Raw genomic sequence first — 21,029 nt, 5'->3', positions numbered from 1 at the left:
ACAAAAGATAACACAATAAAAACAGATATGTTAATTCTTTCCACAATAGTTCACACACCTCTCTCTAATTAAGCTTTCCTGTTCTAGCTATAAGGGGTTGAGAGGAGTGGGGACTGGGCAAGCAATCAATCAGACAGATATACATACCACCAAGCTTCATCCATCTTATTTATTGCAATAGAAAAATAACAAAAATAAAAGGAGGATATTGTTTAGTTTACAAGCTTGGTGACCTGTCATTAAATATAACGTATAATGCCAGTCAGTCTGCGAGTCAGTCAGTTAAGATGGGGTAAATCAGTGAGAAACCAGAAAAGATGGATATTCCATTTTTAGATTGTATGCCGATATGACAATCCTGGTGGCATTCCGGTTTGGTCTTATTGTCTGGTCTGTTTGTGTGTGCCTGTGGGTTTCTTCTGAATGTTGTTGACTGTCCGTCATATCATGCATTAGTGTCCGTCCAACTGTCTTCCTGTCTGTAGCCTTGCATAATTCTGTCGGTGTCAACTACCCTACCAGAGCCATGTCAAAAGTAGTGCACTATTTAAGGAAAAGGGTGCCATTTCTGACACAACCCATGTGTATCGTCAATTTGTCTGTCCCCATGCCTCATTTCTTCTTATCCTCGTCTTTCTTGCGGTTAGGCTTGGGTGGGCCTGTCTGGGAGGCCAGGGAGCCCATGGCGTTTCGGATGGCCTCATTGTTAGAGTCGACACCTGGCAGGTTCTGCAGGACGCTTTGGAGGAACTCTGGGTCCTGCATCACATCATAGTCATCCTCCTCCTGAGGAAGGACCACAAGGCACGTCATTAATAAGGGCACTGATTATATATTCTGTTTGTTGTCAGCACCATTTCAGCAGGTCAAATTCCTGGTACATGTACTTGCAAATAGAGGTGATTCTGATTGGAAGGGAGATGGAGAACTTACACATGAATGAGACAAAACATCAGTGACTAAATCGAGAAAGGGCGTGTTTCATAAACTGCAACTGGGACATTTTTGCGGACCGACATCACACGACTGTATTGAAAAACAAACTATGAGGTTTCTGATTTCATTGATCATGCGAGTTACCTACCTTGGCCGTTTCAGTGTCGATGAGGGCACCTGTGTCCATAGCATCTCCATACTCTAATCACAGGGACGGGTTGGTAGGGAATGGAGGGAGAGTCAAAATCAAATAAAATGTATATCATATGGAAACTATGTATCTGGAAATGTCAAGTGGCCACATCTGTCCCTTTGTTTTGGTTTGCGGTGTTAGAGTCCAGATCATTGCTAAGTACCAAGCTTTAAAACGTAAAAAAAAACCTACCTAGGGTCCATTTTTAATCATCCACACCGCAAAGTGTGTGTGTGTGTGTGTGTCAGTGGGTGCTATTCTGAAAGCATGAGTGTGGATGGTTATTATAACGCACCCTCTCCGGCCAGAGACATCCGCATGGCGTATGCAATCTGCTCCTCCTCTGTCATATTGCTGAAGTCGGGCAGCACTGCAGCACCACCCGTCTCTGGCTGAGACACCGACATCTTTAGCAGGGCCTCCTCGGATTCTGAGAGCGAGTCAATTAAACCATTATAGTACAAACATCTATTCTCCTTTATACCTAACATGCGTAAGAAATTAGAATGGTTATGCATAAATAATACAGCAGACAAAAGCGATACACTGTGGCTCAGTTGGTAGAGCATGGTGTTTGCAACGCCAGCATGGTGGGTTCGATTCCCACGGGGGGGCCAGTACAAACATTTTTTTTTTTTAAATGCATGCATTCACTACTGTAAGTCGCTCTGGATAAGAGCGTCTGCTAAATGACTAAAACATTTTTATGCACACATATCTATCCCTACCCTCCCTTTCTTTACTGTCTGCTGTGGTGACATCGGCTGCAGAAGCAACGGCCACCTGGCGAGCCTCCTCCTCCTGCCTTTGTCTCTGCTCCTCCATGGACACACGCAGAGCCTGAGTAGAGGGACACACAGTTAGATAAAGGCCAGAAAAACTGTATGCTGGTAACTCTGGTTCACTGATTAAGGTCACTCTGGATAAGAGCATCTGCTAAATGACCGAAATGTAAATGCAAAAATGGCACTTTAAAAGGAATCCTATTGCATTTTTACCAGAGCAAGCTCAGGGTCGGCGCTGGGGTCCACGCCAAACTCAAAGTCGCTGGCGCCCAGGCCCATTATGGAGCCTCCTTCCCCAGCCAGGATGGGGGAGGAGAGCAGGGCGTCAGCCAGGCTAGGCCCTGGGGGTACAGTCACGAGGTGGGAACCCGTACCCTCCTTCCCATTCAGAGTATTGATGAAGGCAGTCAGCTTCTCCGTATTAAACTCCTGGAGTACAATGGAGGAAGAGACACACAATAGAGAATATGGGAGAAGGGGAGAGAGAGAATGAACCATTCAAGAGTTAATACTGTGTTATCTATGAAAATGTATGAAATAAATGTATTTAGCTTGGAATGGAAACAAGCAGGAGTTAAAACCAAGGAATTGTGTTAATCACACCCCCCCCCCCCAGAAAGTATTCAGATCCCTTGACCTTTCCCACATTTTGTTAGGTTACTGCCTTATTCTAAAATGTATTAAATGGCCCCCTCTCAATCCACCCCCCCCCCCCATAATGACAAAGCAAAAACAGATTTTTACACATTTTTGCTAATATTAAAAAAAAATTAAAAACATACCTTAGTTACCTAAGTATTCAGACCTTTTGCTAGGAGACTTGAAATTGAGCTCAGGTGCATCCTGTTTCCATTGATCATCCTTGAGATGTTTCCACAACTTGGGAGTCCACCTGTGGTAAATTCAATTGATTGGACATGATTTGGAAAGGCACACACCTGTCTATATAAGGTCCCAAGGTTGACTGCATGTCAGAGCAAAAAACCAAGCAATGAGGTCAAGGGAATTGTCCGTAGAGCTCCGAAAAAGGATTGTGGCAAGGCACAGATCTGGGGAAGGGTATCAAAAAAAATTCTGCAACATTGAAGGTCCCCAAGAACAGAGTTGCCTCCATCATTCTTAAATGGAAGAAGTTTGGAACCACCAAGACTCATCCTAGAGCTGGCTGCCCGGCCAAATTGTGCAATCGGGGGAGAAGGGTCTTGGGCAGGGAGGTGACCAAGAACCCAATGGTCATTCTGACAGAGCTCCAGACTTCCTCTGTGGAGATGGGAGAACCTTCCAGAAGGACAACCATCTCTACAGCCCTCCACCAATAAGGCCTTCACAGTTGAATGGCCAGACAGACGCCACTCCTCAGTAAAAAGGCACGACCTCCTGCTTGGAGTTTCACAAAAGGAACCTAAAAGGACACTCAGACCATGAGAAACATTTTCTGATCTGATGAAACCAACATTGAACTCTTTGGCCTGAATGCCAAGTGTCACATCTGAGGAAACCTGGCAAAATCCCTACAGTGAAACATTGTGGTGGCAGCATCGTGCTGTGGGGATGTTTTTTCAGCGGCAGAGACTGGGAGACCAGTCAGGATCGAGGCAAAGATGAACAGAGCAAGTACAGAGTACAGAGAAACCCTTGATGAAAACCTGCTTCAGAGCGCTCAGGACCTCAGAATGGGGAAAAGATTCACCTTCAAACAGGACAACGACACTAAGCACACAGCCAAGATAACGCAGGAGTGGCTTCGGGGCAAGTCTCTGAATGGCCTTGAGTGGCCCAGCAAGAGCCTAGACCCCGATCAAACATCTGTGGATAGACCTGAAAATAGCTGTGCAGCAACGCTCCCCATCCAACCTGACAGAGCTTGAGAGGATCTGGTGTGCCAAGCTTGTAGCGTCACACCCAAGAAGATTCGAGGCTGTAATCGTTGCTTAAGGTGCTTCAACAAAGTACTGAGTAAAAAAAATGAGCAAAAACATCTAAAAACCTGTTTTTGCTTTATCATTACGGGGTATTGTGTGTAGTTTGAGTGAAAAAAATAAAACCTTTTTAAAATAAGGCTGTAACCTAACAAAATGTGGAAAAAGTAAGGGGGTCTGAATACTTTCTGTATATATAAACAGTACCAGTCAAAAGTTTGGACACACCAACTCATTCCAGGGTTTTTCTTTATGTTGACTATTTTCTACATTGTAGAATAATAGTTGAGACATCGAAACTATGATATAACACATATGGAATCATGTAGTAGCATCCTTTGCCTTGATAGCTTTGCACTCTTGGCATTCTCTCAACCAGCTTCACCTGGAATGCTTTTCCAACAGTCGAAGGAGTTCCCACATATGTTGAGCACTTATTGGCTGCTTTTCCATCACTCTGCGGTCCAACTCATCCCAAACCATCTCAATTGGGTTGAGGTTGGGTGATTGTGGAGGCCAGGTCATCTGATGCATCACTCCATCATTCTCCTTACTGGTCAAATAGCCCTTACACAGCCTGGAGGTGTGTGGGTCATTGTCCTGTTGAAAAACAAATGATAGTCCCACTAAACACAAACCATAACCAAATGGGATGGCGTACCGCTGCAGAATGCTGTGGTAGCCATGCTGGTTACGTGTGCCTTGAATTCTAAATAAGTGAACGACAGTGTCACCAGAAAAGCACCCCCACACCTCCTCCTCCTCCATGCTTCACAATGAGAACCACACACGCAGAGATCATCTGTTCACCTACTCTGCGTCTCACAATCAGACGGCGGTTGGAACCAAAAATCTCAAATTTGTACTCATTGGACCAAAAGGTCAGATTAACATCAGTCTAACGTCCATTGTTCCTGTTTCTTGGACCAAGCAAGTCTCTTCTTCTGATTGGTGTCCTTTAGTAGTGGTTTCTTTGCAGCAATTCGACCATGAAGGCATGATTCATGCAGTCCCCTCTGAACAGTTGATGTTGAGATGTGTCGGTTACTTGAACTCTGTGAAGCATTTATTTGGGCTGCAATTTCTGAGGCTGTTAACTCTAATGAACTTATCCTCTGCAAATCAAATCACATTTTATTGGCAACATACGTGTCCAGCCGATGTTACTGCGGATGTAGTGAAATGCTTGTGTTTCTAGCTCCAACAGTACAGTAATATCTAACAAGTAATATCTAACAATACACACAAATCTAAAGCAAAGGAATTAAGAATGTATAAATACTTGGACAAGCAATGTCAGAGCGGCATAGACTAAGATACAGCAGAATAGAATACAGTATATACATATGAGATGAGTAATACAAAATATGTGAACATTATTAAAGTGACTAGTGTTCTACTATTAAAGTGGCCAGTGATTTCAAGTCTATGTATAATGTGCTAGTGATGGCTATTTAACAGTCTGATGGCCTTGAGATAGAAGCTGTTTTTCAGTCTCTCGGTCCCAGCTTTGATGCACCTGTACTGACTTTGCCTTCTGGATGATAGCGGGGTGAACAAGCAGTGGCACGGGTGGTGGTTGTCTTTGATGATCTTTTTGGCCTTCCTGTGACATCGGGTGCTGTAGGTGTCCTGGAGGGAAGGTAGTTTGCCCCGGGTGATGCGTTGTGCAGATTGCACCACCCTCTGGAGAGCCCTGCGGTTGTGGGCGGAACAGTTTCCATACCAGGAGGTGATACAGTCCGACAGGATGCTCTCAATTGTGCATCTTTAAAAGTTTGAGGGTTTTAGGTGCCAAGCCAAATTTCTTCAGCCTCCTGAGGCACTGTTGCGCCTTCTTCACCACACTGTCTGTGTGGGTGGACCATTTTAGTTTGTCGGTGATGGATATGCCGAAGAACTTGAAGCTTTCCACCTTATCCACTGCGGTCCCGTTGATCTGGATATGGGGGTGCTCCCTCTGATTTTCCTGAAGTCCATGATCAGCTCCTGTGTTTTGTTGACGTTGAGTGAGAGGTTATTTTCCTGGCACCACACTCCCAGGGCCCTCACTTCCTTCCTGTAGGCTGTCCTGTCATTGTTGGAAATCAAGCCTACTACTGTTGTGTCGTCTGCAAACTTGATGACTGAGTTGGAGGCGTGCGTGGCCACGCAGTCATGGGTGAACAGGGAGTACAAGAGAGGGCTGAGCACACAGCCTTGTGGGGCCCCAGTGTTGAGGATCAGCAAAGCGGAGGTGTTGTTTTCTACCTTTACCACCTGGGGGCGGCCTGTCAGGAAGTTGCACAGGGCAGAGTTCAGAGCCAGGGCCCTCAAGCGTCATGATACGCTTGGAAGGTACTACGGTGTTGAATGCTGAGCTAAAGTCAATGAACAGCATTTTTACATAGGTATTCCTCTTGTCCAGATGGGACAGGGCGGTGTGCAGTGAGATATCATCGTCTGTAGATCTTTTGGGGAGGTAAGCAAATTGAAGTGGGTCTAGGGTGTCAGGTAAGGTAGAGGTGATATGATCCTTGACTAGTCTCTCAAAGCACTTCATGATGACAGAAGTGAGTGCTACGGGGCAATAGTAATTTAGTTCAGTTACCTTTGCCTTCTTGGGTACAGGAACAATGGTGGACACTCCAGCCAGCTGGTCTGCGCATGCTCAGAGGACGTGGCTAGGGATGCAAATCTGGGCCAGCAGCCTTGCGAGGGTTGACTCGCTTAAATTACTTACTCACGTCGGCCACTGAGAATTTGAACCCACAGTCCTTGGTAGAAGGCTGCGTCGGTGGCACTGTGTTATCCTCAAAGTGGGTGAAGGTGTTTAGCTTGTCCGGATGCAAGACAGTGTCCGCGATGTGGCTGGTTTTCCCTTTGTAGTCCGTGATTGTCTTTAGACCCTGTCACATACGTCTCGTGTCTGAGCCGTTGAATTGCGACTCCACTTTGTCTTTATACTGATGTTTTGCCTGTTTGATTGCCTTACGGAGGGAATAACTACACTGTTTGTGTAGTTATAACTACACCATATTACCAGTCACTTTAAATGCGGTGGTTCGCGCTTTCAGTTGTGCGACTTTCTGGTTAGTGTAGGTTTTAATAGTCCGTGGGTACAACATCTCCTATACACTTCCTGATAAACTAGGTTACCGTAACAGTGTATTAGTCAATGTTATTCTCGGAGGCTACCCAGAACATATCCCAGTCTGCTTGATCAAAACAATATTGAAGCGTGGATTCCGATTGGTCCGACCAGCATTGAATAGTCCTTAGCACGGGTAATTCCTGTTTGAGTTTCTGCCAATAGGAAGGCAGAAGCAAAATGGAGTCGTGATCAGATTTGACGAAGGGAGGGCCTTATAGGCATCCCGGAAGTTGGAGTAGCAGTGGTCAAGTGTTTTAGCAGTGCGAGTACTACAGTCAATATGTTGATAGAACTTCGGTAGCATTTTCCTCAAATTTTCTTTGCTAAAATCCCCAGCTACAATAAACGCGGCCTCAGGATGTGACTTTCAGTTTGCATAAAGTCCAGTGAAGTTCTTTGAAGGCCGTCGTGGTATCGGCTTAAGGGTGAATATACACGGCTGTGACTATAACCGAAGATAATTTTCTTGGGAGGTAATACGGTCGGCATTTCATTGCGACATATTCTAGGTCGGGTGAACAAAAGGACTTGAGTTCCTGTATGTTATCACAATCACATCAGAGTAGTTAATAATGAAACATACACCCCTGCCCTTCACCCCCTGCAGTAGAGGTAACTCTGGGTTTTCCTTTCCTGTGGCTGTCCTCATGAGAGCCAATTTATCATAGCGCTTGATGGGTTTTGCGACTGCACTTGAAGTAACTTTCAAAGTTCTTGACAATTTCCGGATTGACTGACCTTCATGTCTTAAAGTAATGATGGACTGTCGTTTCTCTTTGCTTATTTGAGCTGTTCTTGCCATAATATGGACATAGTATTTTACCAAAGAGGGCTGTGTTCTGTATACTACCCCTACCTTGTCACAACACAAATGATTGGCTCAAACACAATAAGGAAATAAAATCCACAAAAATCTTTTAACAAGGCACACCTGTTAATTGAAATGCATTCCAGGTGACTACCTCATGAAGCTGGTTGAGAAAATGCCAAGAGTGTACAAAGCTGTCATCAAGGCAAAGGGTGGATACTTTGAAGAATCTCAATATAAAATAGAACACTATTTGGTTACCACATGATTCCATGTGATATTTCATTTGCTGTCTTCTCTATTATTCTACAATGTAGAAAATAGTAAAAATAAAAAACCCTAGGTGTGTCCAAACTTTTGACTGGTGTATGTATGTATGTATGTATGTATGTATGTATGTATGTATGTATGTATGTATGTACAGTGAGCGCCATAATTCATTGGACAGTGACAATTTTGGGGTTATTTTGGTTCTGTACTCTAGCACTTTGAGTTTGAAATGATACAATGACAATGAGGGTGAAGTGCAGACTGTCAGCTTTGAGGGTATTTTCATACATATTGGATGAACCGTTTAGAAATTATAGAAGCTTTTGTACATAGTCCCCCCCCATTTTCGGGCATCAAAAAACACTGGACAGTTTAACATAATGTAGAATAAAGTAATCATTGTTAATATTTGGTCACATATCCTTTGCATGCAATGACTGCATCGCAGACTTCAAGCATCGACATCACCAGACGCTGGGTATCTTCCCTGGTGATGCTCCTCCAGGCCTGTACTGCAGCCATCTTCAGTTCCTGCTTTTTTTGGGGACTTATTGTCTTCAGTCTCCTCTTCAGCATGTAAAATGCATGTTCAATTGGATTCAAATCCGGTGATTGACACGGCCAGTCAAGGATTTTCCACTTTTTGGCCATCAAAAACCCCTTCTTTGCTCTAGCAGTATGTTTAGGGTCATTGTCTTGTTGCATGATGAAGTGCCGTCCAATGAGTTTGGAGGGATTTGGTTTTATCTGAGCAGATAAAATATTTCTGTAGACTTCAGAATTCATTGTTCTACTTCTGTCTGCAGTCACATCATCGATGAAGACAAGTGAGCCTGTTCCACTGGCAGCCATACAGGCCCAAGACATAACACCCCCTCCACCATGTTTCATGGATGAGGTGGTATGCTTTGTCTCATCTGTCCACAATACTTTTTTCCCAGAACTCTTGTGGTTCTTTTAGGTGCTTTTTAGCAAACTGTAATCTCTCCTTTCTGTTCTTCAGGCTTATCAGTGGTTTGCATCTTGTAGTGTACCCTCTACCCACTACAGTGGTCTTCCTCAGTCTACCGGGTCTTTTGACATAATTGAGTTCACCGGTTGTTTTTTTCTTGTTAATGATGAACCAAACTGTTGACATGGACATGCTCAGGGTTTTTGCAATGTTCCTGATTGATTTTAATTTCTGAGCCTTATGACGGCCAGCTTCATTTGCATCGACACTGCTGTCTTCCTCGTGTTGTCACACCCCAACAACAACCTCCAAAGGCAATAGCAGTCTAGAATCAATACATTCATCAACAGCTCTCCTACCTGCCTAACAACACACATCTGTGAAGCCAATTCAACAAATACTTGTAGTACCTTAAAATGGGGGGACCATGTACAAAAGGTGCTATCATTTCTAAACGGTTCATCCGATATGTATGAAAATACCCTAAAATTAAAGCTGACAGTCTGCACTCACCCTCATTGTATCCTTTCAAACTCGAAGTGCTAGAGTACAGAATCAAAATAACAAAAAAGTTGTCACTGTCCAATGAATTATGGTGCTCACTGTATGTATGTACGTACAGTTGAAGTCGGAGGTTTACAAACACCTTAGTCAAATACATTTAAACTCAGTTTCACAATTCCTGACGTTTAATCCTAGTAAAAATTCCCTGTCTTAGGTCAGTTAGGATCACCACTTTATTTTAAGAATGTGAAATGTCAGAATAATAGTAGAGAGAAGGATTTATTTCAGCTTTTATTTCTTTCATCACATTCCTAGTGGGTCAGAAGTGTACATACACTCAATAAGTATTTGGTAGCATTGCCTTTAAATTGTTTAACTTGGGTCAAGCGTTTCGGGTAGCCTTCCACAAGCTTCACACAATAAGTTGGGTGAATGTTGGCTCATTCCTCCTGACAGAGTTGGTGTAACTTAGTCAGGTTTGTAGGCCTCCTTGCTCACACACACATTTTCAGTTCTGCCCACAACTTTTCTATAGGATTGGCCACTCCAATACCTTGACTTGTCCTTAAGCCATTTTGACACAACTTTGGAAGTATGCTTGGGGTCATTATCCATTTGGAAGACCCATTTGCGACCAAGCTTTAACTTCCTGACTGATGTCTTGAGATGTTGCTTCAATATATCCACATCATTTTCCTTCCTAATAATGCCATCTATTTTGTGAAGTGCACCAGTCCCTCCTGCAGCAAAGCACCCCCACAACATGATGCTCCCACCCCTGTGCTTCACAGTTGGGATGGTGTTCTTTGGCTTGCAAGCCTCCCCCTTTTTCCTCCAAACATAACAATGGTCATTATGGCCAAACAGTTCTATTTTTGTTTCATCAGACCAGAGGACATTTCTCCAAAAAGTACGATCTTTGTCCCCATGTGCAGTTGCAAACCATAGTTTGGCTATTTTATGGCGGTTTTGGAGCAGTGGCTTCTTCCTTGCTGAGCGGCCTTTCAGGTTATGTCGACATAGGACTCGTTTTACTGTGGATATAGATACTTTTGTACGTGTTTCCTCCAGCATCTTCACAAGGTCCTTTGCTGTTGTTCTGGGATTGATTTGCACTTTTCGCACCAAAGTACATTCATCTCTTCATCGCATCTCCTTCCTGAGCGGTATGATGGCTGCGTGGTCCCATGGTATTTATACTTGTGTACTATTGTTTGTACAGATGAATGTGGTACCTTCAGGCGCTTGGAAATTGCTCCCAAGGATGAACCAGACTTGTGGAGGTCTACAATTTTGTTCTGAGGTCTTGGCTGATTTCTTTTGATTTTCCCATGATGTCAAGCAAAGAGGCACTGAGTTTGAAGGTAGGACTTGAAATACATCCACAGGTACACCTCCAATTGACTCAAATTATGTCAATTAGCCTATCAGAAGCTTCTAAATCCATGACATCATTTTCTGGAAGTTTCCAAGCTATTTAAAGGCACAGTCAACTTAGCGTATGTAAACTTCTGACCCACCGGAATTGTAATACAGTAATACACAATATAAGTGAAATAATCTGTCTGTAAACAATTGTTGGAAAAATTACTTGTGTCATGCACAAAGTTGATATCCTAACTGACTTGCCAAAACTATAGTTTGTAAACAAGAAATTTGTGGAGAGGTTGAAAAACTAGTTTTAATGACTCCAACCTAAGTGTATGTAAACTTCCGACTTCAACTGTATACATAAAAAAATAACAGGGCTAATTAAAAATACTGGCACAAGGAAACAATTCTTACCTCTTCCCCAAAATTAATAATATCCACATTGACCTTCTCTTTCTTTAAGCGCTTGGCCATTTTAACAAGCTGTGGGGGCCATAGATTGGGAGGAACGGAAGCAATAGAAGCAGAGGGGGAGAGAAAGACCAGTAAACATGGTGACAAGCTGCATGTCTATTGTTGAAAACACACCTTCTGTGGAACCAGCTATAATGTACATTCATTTTATACAAAAATTGTATGTGCCAGAGAATAGTACCATTGTGAGAAAAATTACATAATACTCTGTTAGGCTAGTTGCTATATCAAAGTAAGAGAAATATATGTTTAGATAAGACACTGGTAGGTGGCAAACTCACATCCTTGTCACTGTCTTCCACAGGGCTGCCCACAAAGGCAATTATTCTCATCTTGTGGTTCTTCCCCTGTCTGTGCTTTAGGGCCAGCTACATAGACACGGAGAAAAACACATTATGCATGAACACACACACACACACAACACTAGCCTGCTCAATTGTAACCTTTGTAACTCAGTGTAAAATAATTATTTGGCTTATATGACATTTTCTGCAGAGGCAATGACACTCACATGGGCCACCCGGATGCCAGTGCAGAAGCAGATCTTGCCTTTGGGCTGGATAGCGTGCAGTTTGGACAGAATGCGGCCAGTGTCTGGGGTCAGTGTGGTCAAGACCTCACAGTTACTGCAGTCAAACATAAAAAATCCAACCAAACAGCATTAAAACTGGGAATGTCTGTCAGTCAAGGCATCAGTTTTCCACCTAAACACCACTATTTGATATCAGAGGCCTCCATTTTATTTTGTCTCAGACTCACATGTTCATATGAAACACTAGTTTCAGAATAGTTGTTTGTTCTCCTAGTTCTCAGTCAGACAACTCACATTTTGAACACACAAAAAAACACAAGCTTACTTAGCCATCGAGATTAGGCCGACATTGTTCTCGGGGTTTGCCCGAGTTTTGGAGTGACAGACGATGTTGACGGCATCTTGCTGGGCTTGTAGTCTAGTGGGCAGGAAGTCTCCATTGCGCATATACTCACTATTGTCCACACTGGAGATGAGAGGGACATAAATGAGTCGGACTGGAGAACAATAGGATTATCAGAATGGTTAATGCTGCTAAGCAGAGCTGGGACGATAAACTGAAACTTATCGACACCGATCATACAAATCATTTATTGCAGGCCTTTTGCTGACAACGTTCATTATGATAAGTAGCCTATACTAGAGAAATGTGAAGTTTGAAATTAAACAAGTGTACTAATATGGGTGATCGTTAATGGGCCAATTGATGGCTACTACTCGGGGCCCAGAGTCAAATATTTGCATAGTATTAGTAGATTTGGATAGAAAACACTCTGAAGTTTCTAAAACTGTTTGAATGATGTCTGTGAGTATAACAGAACTCATATGGCAGGCAAAAACCTGAGAAAAAAATCCAACCAGGAAGTGTGGAAATCTGAGGTTTGTAGTTTTTCAAGTGATTCCCTATCCAGTATACAGTGTCTGTGGGGTCATTTTGCACTTCCTAAGGCTTCCACTAGATGTCAACAGTCTTTAGAACATTGTTTCATGCTTCTACTGTGAATGGGGAGAGAATAAGAGGTCCTGGAGTCAGATGACTGAGAAAATGACATGAGCTCAGTGGCACGCACTCCCGTGAGAGTTAGCTGTGTTCCTTTTCTTTTCTGAAGACAAAGGAATCGTCCGGTTGGAATATTATGGAAGATTTATGATAAAAACATCCTAAAGATTGATTCTATACATCGTTTGACATGTTTCTACGAACTCTAATATAACTTTTTTGACTATTCGTCTGAACTACTGTGCGAGCACAGTGGATTTGGATTACTCGACGGAACACGCTAACAAAAACGAGGTATTTGGACATAAAGTATTGTCGTGTCTTTGGGGGTACCATTAAACTGAAGATATGTTTATCAATTAGCTCCCTATAATTATTATCACGCGATTAAACTGATTAATCGTTTAATTGTAATTAACTAGGAGGTCGGGGCACCAAGGAGAATATTCAGATTACAAAGCTATAATTTTCCTAATATAACTTTCCTATACTATAATATTATATTCTATTATAGTATAGGCCGATTATCTCCTAGTTTAAATGGTGTATTTACCTCTAGTCCAGTCTCATTCCAAAACGTCGTAAATTGTTGTATCTGCACGAACCCAGTCTTTACTAAAATCATCCATACATCAATTGTCTTAAAATCATTTATTTACTACACTAAGTAATTAACAGAAAAACATACAAACAGTAATTATTGTCACAAAGGATTGGTATCGGAATGTGCCCTTGTGGGCTAAACAGGCTGGTCGGCCTGTTGAACAATGGGTCATAAATGGTCAGCTGAGAAGTTTACACAGAGTTCATTAATATTACAATTGAAGGCTCACTCATTCGGGAACAATTGCAATCAATATGTATTTACGTTCAGTGTGTCGTCGTTCTTTGTTGGAGAGTTCGGTTCTGTTGGAGAGTTTTGTCCGCGTTCTCTCTCTCTCTCTCTCTCTCTCTCTCTCGGTTAGAATGGATCTTTCAGAGCGACATTCATTAATGTCGTCATAGAATGGTTGTTTCGTTGGTCTTCGCGTTCGATGATATTAATTATTAGTCTGCAGCTAAGTAAATTATATCAAAGACTTGTTCTTATTCTGTCGGTATCAATAGTCTAAAAGTTAACCACGTGGTATGGTTCACTTTCAGTAGAGTACTTGGATGGTCAAACCTCTGGCCATAGAGTGTAGGCCTGGTCTGGAGAAATGTAAATCAGGGAGTGTTTTATAGTGCCCATCGAACAGGCTGGTCAAATGACGCCTGGTCCTGTGTGTGTCCCTGGGGCGTGCCTATGACTGAGTTAGATTTGGTTACAGAAATACAATTCTATCACATTACATCAGTACATAGCATCTCAATGTCTTACAAAAGCTTTATCCTTATTAATACATTCCATACACCCATATGAGGCAAGTCTTAAACTGAGTCTATTAAATAAACAGTTATATGGTAATATGGCTATATTGTCTCTTCTGAGTATCACAAAATGGTACCGAGCGGATCAGTTCGTAGCTGGATTCTTCAACAATCTTCCATACCTTCTCCAGCACACACGTCGCTCGGTTCTCCAATTCTATGAGTTGGAAGAATTTCCTTTGTCTCTCTATGAAACATGGGGTAGGAGATTCTCCTCAGAGGGTTTTTTACAACCCTGGGTTGGGGGGAAGGTAGGTTGGGTGATGGTACGAAGGGGAGGAGGTCAACTGTCCTTCCTGTACCCAAAGAGGCCAACGTCATGACAGGATGGACTTTATCAAACAAAACAAACATTTATTGTGGAACTGGGATGCCTGGGAGTGCATTCTGATGAAGGTAAGTGAATATTTATAATGTTATTTGTGTCTTCTGTTGACTCCAAAGTGGCGGGTATCTGTATGGCTTGTTTTGATATCTGAGCCCTGTACTCAGATTACTGCAAAGTTTGCTTTCGCCATAAGAATTTGTTTAAATCTGACACAGCGGTTGCATTAAGGAGAAGTGTATCTTTAATTCTGTGCATAACACGTGTATATTTTGTCAAAGTTTATGATAAGTATTTCTGTAAATTGATGTGGCTCTCTGCAAAGTCACCAGTGGTTTTGGAGGCAAAACATTACTGAACATAACGCAATGTAAACTGAGATTTTTGGATATAAATATGAACTTTATCGAACAAAATAGAGGTCGGCCGATTATGATTTTTCAACGCCGATACCGATACTGATTATTGGAGGACCCAAAAAAAAATGATACCGATTAATCGGCCGATTTATTTATTTATTTGTAATAATGACAATTACAACAATACTGAATTAACACTTATTTTAACTTCATATAATACATCAATAAAATCTATTTAGCCCCAAATAAATAATGTAACATGTTCAATTTGGTTTAAATAATGCAAAACAAAGTGTTGGAGAAGAAAGTAAAAGTGCAATATGTGCCATGTAAGAAAGCTAACGTTTAAGTGCCTTGCTCAGAACATGGGAACATATGAAAGCTGGTGGTTCCTTTTAACATGAGTCTTCAATATTCCCAGGTAAGAAGTTTTAGGTTGTAGTTATTATAGGACTATTTCTCTCTATACGATTTGTATTTCATATACCTTTGACTATTGGATGTTCTTATAGGAACTTTAGTATTGCCAGTGTAACAGTACAGCTTCCGTCCCTCTCCTCGCTCCTACCATGGCTCGAACCAGGAACACATCGACAACAGCCACCCTCGAAGCAGCGTTACCCATGCAGAGCAAGGGGAACAACCACTCCAAGTCTCAGAGCGAGTGACGTTTGAAACGCTATTAGCGCGCACCCCGCTAACTAGCTAGCCATTTCACATCGGTTACACCAGCCTAATCTTGGGAGTTGATAGGCTTGAAGGGGTGGGTATAATGTGTGGAACGTTCCAACAGGAATCTGTTCCAAAAAAACGTAAAGTAAAAGGTTGCCAACCAACAACGCATACAAAGTAGCAACGCATACAAACCTAGCTAACTAGCTGCCGAATAGGCATCAACTCACCACGTAGCTTATTCTTAATGTTTGTCCATAGGCAACCAGAGTGAGGACAGACATTTTTCGGAATAAACGTGATGAGTGAAAAACGCAATGAAATAGACCACTCCCTACCCAGTATCTTATTCTGCCGCTATACAACTTTGTATGCGTTGTTTTTTGGTAACCTTGTTATTTACGAAGTTTTTGGAATAGATTCCTGTTGCAACTTTCCACAAATTATACCCACCCGGCTTGAAGTCATAAACAGCGCAATGCTTGAAGCACAGCGAAGGGCTGCTGGCAAAACGCACGAAAGTGCTGTTTGAATGAATGCTTACAAGCCTGCTGGTGCCTACCACCGCTCAGTCAGACTGCTCTATCAAATCATAGACTTAATTATAATATAATAAACACACAGAAATACGAGCCTTAGGTCATTAATATGGTCGAATCCGCAAACTATCATCTCGAAAACAAAAGTTTTTTCTTTCAGTGAAATACGGAACCGTTCCGTATTTTATCTAACGGGTGTCATCCCTAAGTCTAAATATTCCTGTTACATTGCACAACCTTCAATGTTATGTCATAATTACGTAAAATTCTGGCAAATTAGTTCGCAACGAGCCAGGCGGCCCAAACATTTGCATATACCCTGACTCTGCGTGCAATGAACGCTAGAGATGTGACACAATTTCATGTTAGCAGGCAATATTAACTAAATATGCAGGTTTAAAAATATATACTTGTGTATTGATTTTAAAGAAAGGCATTGATGTTTATGGTTAGGTACATTGGTGCAACGACAGTGCTTTTTTCACAAATGCGCTTGTTAAATCAACACCCGTTTGTCGAAGTAGGCTGTGATTCAATGAGAAATTAACAGGCACCGCATGGATTATATGCAACGCAGGACACCTTAGATAAACTAGTAATATCATCAACCATGTGTAGTTAACTAGTGATTATTTTAAGATTGATAGTTTTTTAGAAGATAAGTTTAATGCTAGCTAGCAACTTACCTTGGCTTCTTGCTGCCCTCGCGTAACAGGTAGTCAGCCTGCCATGCAGGCTCCTCGTGGAGTGCAATGTAAGGCAGGTGGTTAGAGCATTGGACCAGTAACCAAAGGTTGCAAAAATGAATCCCCCCTGAACAAGGCAGTTAATTGAAAATAAGAATGTGCTCTTAATTGGACTTGCCTAGTTAACTTCTTGGGGCTATGTGGGACGCTATCTTGCCACCCGTGGTGCACCCTATCAACAGCAGGTGCATTTCAAGAGCGGCAAATTTGAAACCAAATAAATGTCAAAATTCAAATTTTTCAAACATACAACTATCTTACACCCTTTGAAAGATAAACATCTCCTTAATCTAACCACGTTGTCCGATTTCAAAAAGGTTTTACGGCGAAAGCATAAAGTTAGATTATGTTAGGAGAGTACATTGACAATAGCTGTGTGTAATGTTTTGTCAATTCAAAGACAGGCGTCACCAAAACCATAAAACCACCTAAAATGATGCACTAACCTTTTACAATCTCCATCAGATGACACTCCTAGGACATTATGTTAGACAATGCATGCATTTTTAGTTCTATCAAGTTCATATTTATATCCAAAAACAGCGTTTTACTATGGCATTGATGTTGAGGAAATCGTTTCCCTCCAATAACCGGCAGTCAAGTCAGCACCACAAATTAAATAATTAAAATTAGAAAACATTGGTAAAATATTATATTGTCATTTAAAGAATTATAGATTTACATCTCTTGAACGCAATCAACTTGCCAGATTTAAAAATAACCTTACTGGGAAATCACACTTTGCAATAATCTGAGCACTGCGCCCAGAAAAATATGCTTTGCTATACAGACAAACGGCCATGTTGGAGAGATCTAAAATCGAAAATACTATGTAAATAATCCATTACCTTTGATTCTCTTCATCAGATGTCACTTCCAGTAATCCCAGGTCCATAACGAATGTAGTTTTGTTCAAAAAAGCTCATCATTTATATCCAAAAATCTCTGTGTTGTTAGCACATGATCTAAGCCAGCCGGACTTCTCGTCATGAACGAGGGGAAAAAATATATTTACGTTCGTTCAAACATGTCAAACGTTGTATAGCATAAATCATTAGTGCCTTTTTTAACCAGAACATGAATAATATTCAAGGTGGACGAATGCATTCTCTTTTATAACGTATTGGAACGAGGGTACCCAACATGAACTCGCGCGCCAGAGTCTAATCGGCCATCACCGTTCCATGGCTCTTGTTCGGTCAGATCTCACAGTAAAAGACTCAAAACACTTTGTAAAGGCTGGTGACATCTAGTGGAAGCAATAGGAAGTGCCAAAACATTAATCAACCCCTGTGTGTTTCAATGGCATAGGCTTAAAGGTAATTCAACACATAAGGTATCCACTTCCTGTCAGAAAATGTCTCAGGGTTTTGCCTGCCAAATGAGTTCTGTTATACTCACAGACACCATTCAAACAGTTTTAGAAACTTTAGGGTGTTTTCTATCCATATATAATAAGTATATGCATATTCTAGTTACTGGGTAGGATTAGTAACCAGATTAAAATCGGGTACGTTTTTTTATCCAGCCGTGAAAATACTGCCCCCTAGCCCCAACAGGTTAAATAAAGGTGTACTTAAAAAAAAATTTTTTTTATTAAAATCGGCAGCCAAAAATACCGATTACCGATTGTTATGAAAACTTGAAATCGGCCCTAATTAATCGGCCATTCCGATTAATCGGTCGACCTCTAGAACAAAACATACATGTATTGTGTAACATGAAGTCCTATGAGTGCCATCTGATGAAGATCAAAGGTTAGTGATTAATTTTCTTTATTTCTGCTTTTTGTGACTTCTCTCTTTGGCTGGAAAATGGCTGTATGTTTTTTTGTGACTAGGTGCTGACCTAACATAATCGTTTGGTGTGCTTTCGCTGTAAAGCCTTTTTGAAATCGGACATTGTGATTGGATTAATGAGAATCTTATCTTTGAAATGGCGTATAATACTGCACATTAATGTTTTAGACTTATCGTTCCATTTATCATCATCACATCAATTCAGGCAATGTATAGCGGCATGGATTTTTGTCCATATTGCACAGCTCTATAAACACCTGCTTTCAGAATAGTGACACTGCAAAATGTAAAAGGTTAGCTAATGAAAGATATTGTAAACAGCTAGATAAAAATCAACATATGCCATTCTTATGCCTATCTGGACTCTGAAGACTAGAATAGTTTGGAAGACAGTTGAAACATTCAAAATAAACTGGTTTAAAAATCGTCCCAACCCGGAACATGTAGCATAGGAATGGGCAACGCCCGCCCCCCTTTAGAAGGCTGGCGTAACAGTGTAGGTTCCGTCCCAACCCGGGCTCGAACCAGGGACCCTTGCACACATCGACAGTCACCCACGAAGCATCGTTACCCATCGCGCCACAAAAGCCGCGGCCTTTGCAACGCAAGGGGAAACCCTACTTCAAGTCTCAGAGCGAGTGACGTCACTGATTGAAACGCTATTAGCGCGCACCACCGCTAACTAACTAGCCATTTCACATCGGTTACACTGGCCTCATTAATAAATACTCACAGGGCTAGGGGACTCCAGACAAGTAGCTAGAGTACCCAGGAATATTACATATGTAAAGAAGCCAATTGATACACCCGGAAACATGAACAACAACTAGGCTGAATAAATTGCAATCGAAGACAAACTGTTAGCTACAGTTAATGTCTGTCTAGCCAGCTAACTAGCAATTAACGTTAGACAACCTCTTGTGATTAGCATACAAGCTAAGCTAACGTTTAGCTAAATGGCAGGCAAAGCTAGTTTATAACATTATATGCTAGTAGGCAAACGGGTGCCATTGGTTTGTTATGCATTTGTTCAAAGTGACAAGTAACGTATATGATAATGAAAAGCGTTGACGAATTTTGCCCCTTGATGTTCCCTGACACCGATAACGTTAGCTAGCTAGCTAATGACTCAGCCAGTCAGTATTAGTAATCCCCCTATTTCACTGGTTTAGCTAGCATAAACAATTTTACCCCAAGAAGTATACAATTGCGTCGGCGTTTCCTTCCCTTCATTGTAACCTATAAAGAAATCCTTAATGAAACAGATATAAATCAAACAAGATGTGTGTTATTCTTACCACACCATAGTACTTTCGAGTCCCATTTTGAAAACTTTCTGGTCGCTCTCTGACAATGTAAGAACGTCACTGTCTATTGGAGAGAAGAAACGAGACATGTGATTGGCTAATAGATGTTTTAGCTGACAATGTGCAGCTAAAATGAGTTAGCGAGATGTTTTGATTCTGGATGGCCAAATAGCTACCAACAATGACAAGAAACTGCCATGCGTGAATAAGTGATTCGTTTCAGTTAGTTTCATTCTTGTTCTTGATACCATGTCTTGTTTTGACTGATTTCATGTCAATGCTCATATGGCTAAAATGAACTAGCTACATAACCAACAACTGTAATATAGTTTACATGTTGTCAATAATCTAAGCCAAGTCTGTTTTGCCCCAAAGTTGCGCACACGTCGGTTTTGTTACGAAACAACCAACCCATCTATGGCACCTCATATCAAAGACACTTGCTTTTTTTTCTGATACCCAAATGTGTAATCATTCCTCCAAGCATATTCATAATACAATTGTAAATAATATAAACAGCACATCATGTAAATTATGCAAACATTTTTTTTAGGGTTAGGGTTCTTTCAAGACAGAATGATTGCATTATTTCTCTTTAATGAATTCAGGGAGCAATACAGTATGAAAACATGCCAGTTCTCCAAGAACAGAAATACAAATTTGCAATTGACAGCATATGAAAAGGCATTTCTGTGATTCCAATATACAGTACCAGTCAAAAGTTTGGACACACCTACTAATTCAAGGGTTATTCTTTCTACATTGTAGAATAATATTGAATACATCAAAACTATGAAATGACACATGGAATCATGTAGTAACCAAAAAAGTGTTAAACAAATAAAAATATATTTAGCTTATGTAACCTTCCTGGTCCCGTCCCTCAAGTCAGTGAGTCAACACAGGATGGAGCAATGGATGGATAGTATATTTATTTCCAAAGCTGTAATGATGGGACACACACAGTATGGATGAACGATCATTAGTCGACAGGA

General features: G+C 41.4%; 1 protein-coding gene across 2 annotated transcripts; it reads right to left on the bottom strand.

Moving 5' to 3' along the window:
• Positions 1–155: 155 nt before the first annotated feature.
• On the bottom strand, positions 156–20,095 carry LOC106570116 (26S proteasome non-ATPase regulatory subunit 4). 2 transcript variants are annotated; one of them, XM_014142145.1, is made up of 10 exons: positions 20,026–20,095; positions 12,203–12,343; positions 11,857–11,971; positions 11,627–11,713; positions 11,286–11,354; positions 2,128–2,343; positions 1,858–1,969; positions 1,425–1,559; positions 1,085–1,137; positions 156–786 (listed from the first exon to the last, which is right to left on the bottom strand). In XM_014142145.1, the coding sequence occupies exons 1-10, from the start codon at positions 20,049–20,051 to the stop codon at positions 613–615; spliced, it is 1,128 nt and encodes a 375-aa protein (XP_013997620.1). In that variant the 5' UTR covers positions 20,052–20,095; the 3' UTR covers positions 156–612. The 2 variants fall into 2 exon arrangements, with proteins under 2 accessions (XP_013997620.1, XP_013997621.1); XM_014142146.1 differs by having other exon boundaries at positions 1,873–1,969.
• Between the last annotated feature and the right edge of the window lie 934 nt (positions 20,096–21,029).

This window comes from Salmo salar, chromosome 14, assembly GCF_965601325.2.
Source record: "Salmo salar chromosome 14, fSalSal1, whole genome shotgun sequence".
Lineage (NCBI taxonomy): Eukaryota > Metazoa > Chordata > Actinopteri > Salmoniformes > Salmonidae > Salmo > Salmo salar.
The sequence above is the reverse complement of the archived record's forward strand: the minus strand, read 5'-3'. Positions and strand labels throughout refer to the sequence as shown.

Coding starts and splice junctions, on each gene's coding strand:
- LOC106570116 (XM_014142145.1), bottom strand. CDS start 20,051: ATGGGACTCGAAAGTACTATGGTGTG. Junction 11,972..12,202: donor GGCCTAATCTCGATGGCTAA/GTAAGCTTGTGT, acceptor GTTTGACTGCAG/TAACTGTGAGGTCTTGACCA. Junction 787..1,084: donor TCGACACTGAAACGGCCAAG/GTAGGTAACTCG, acceptor GTCCTTCCTCAG/GAGGAGGATGACTATGATGT.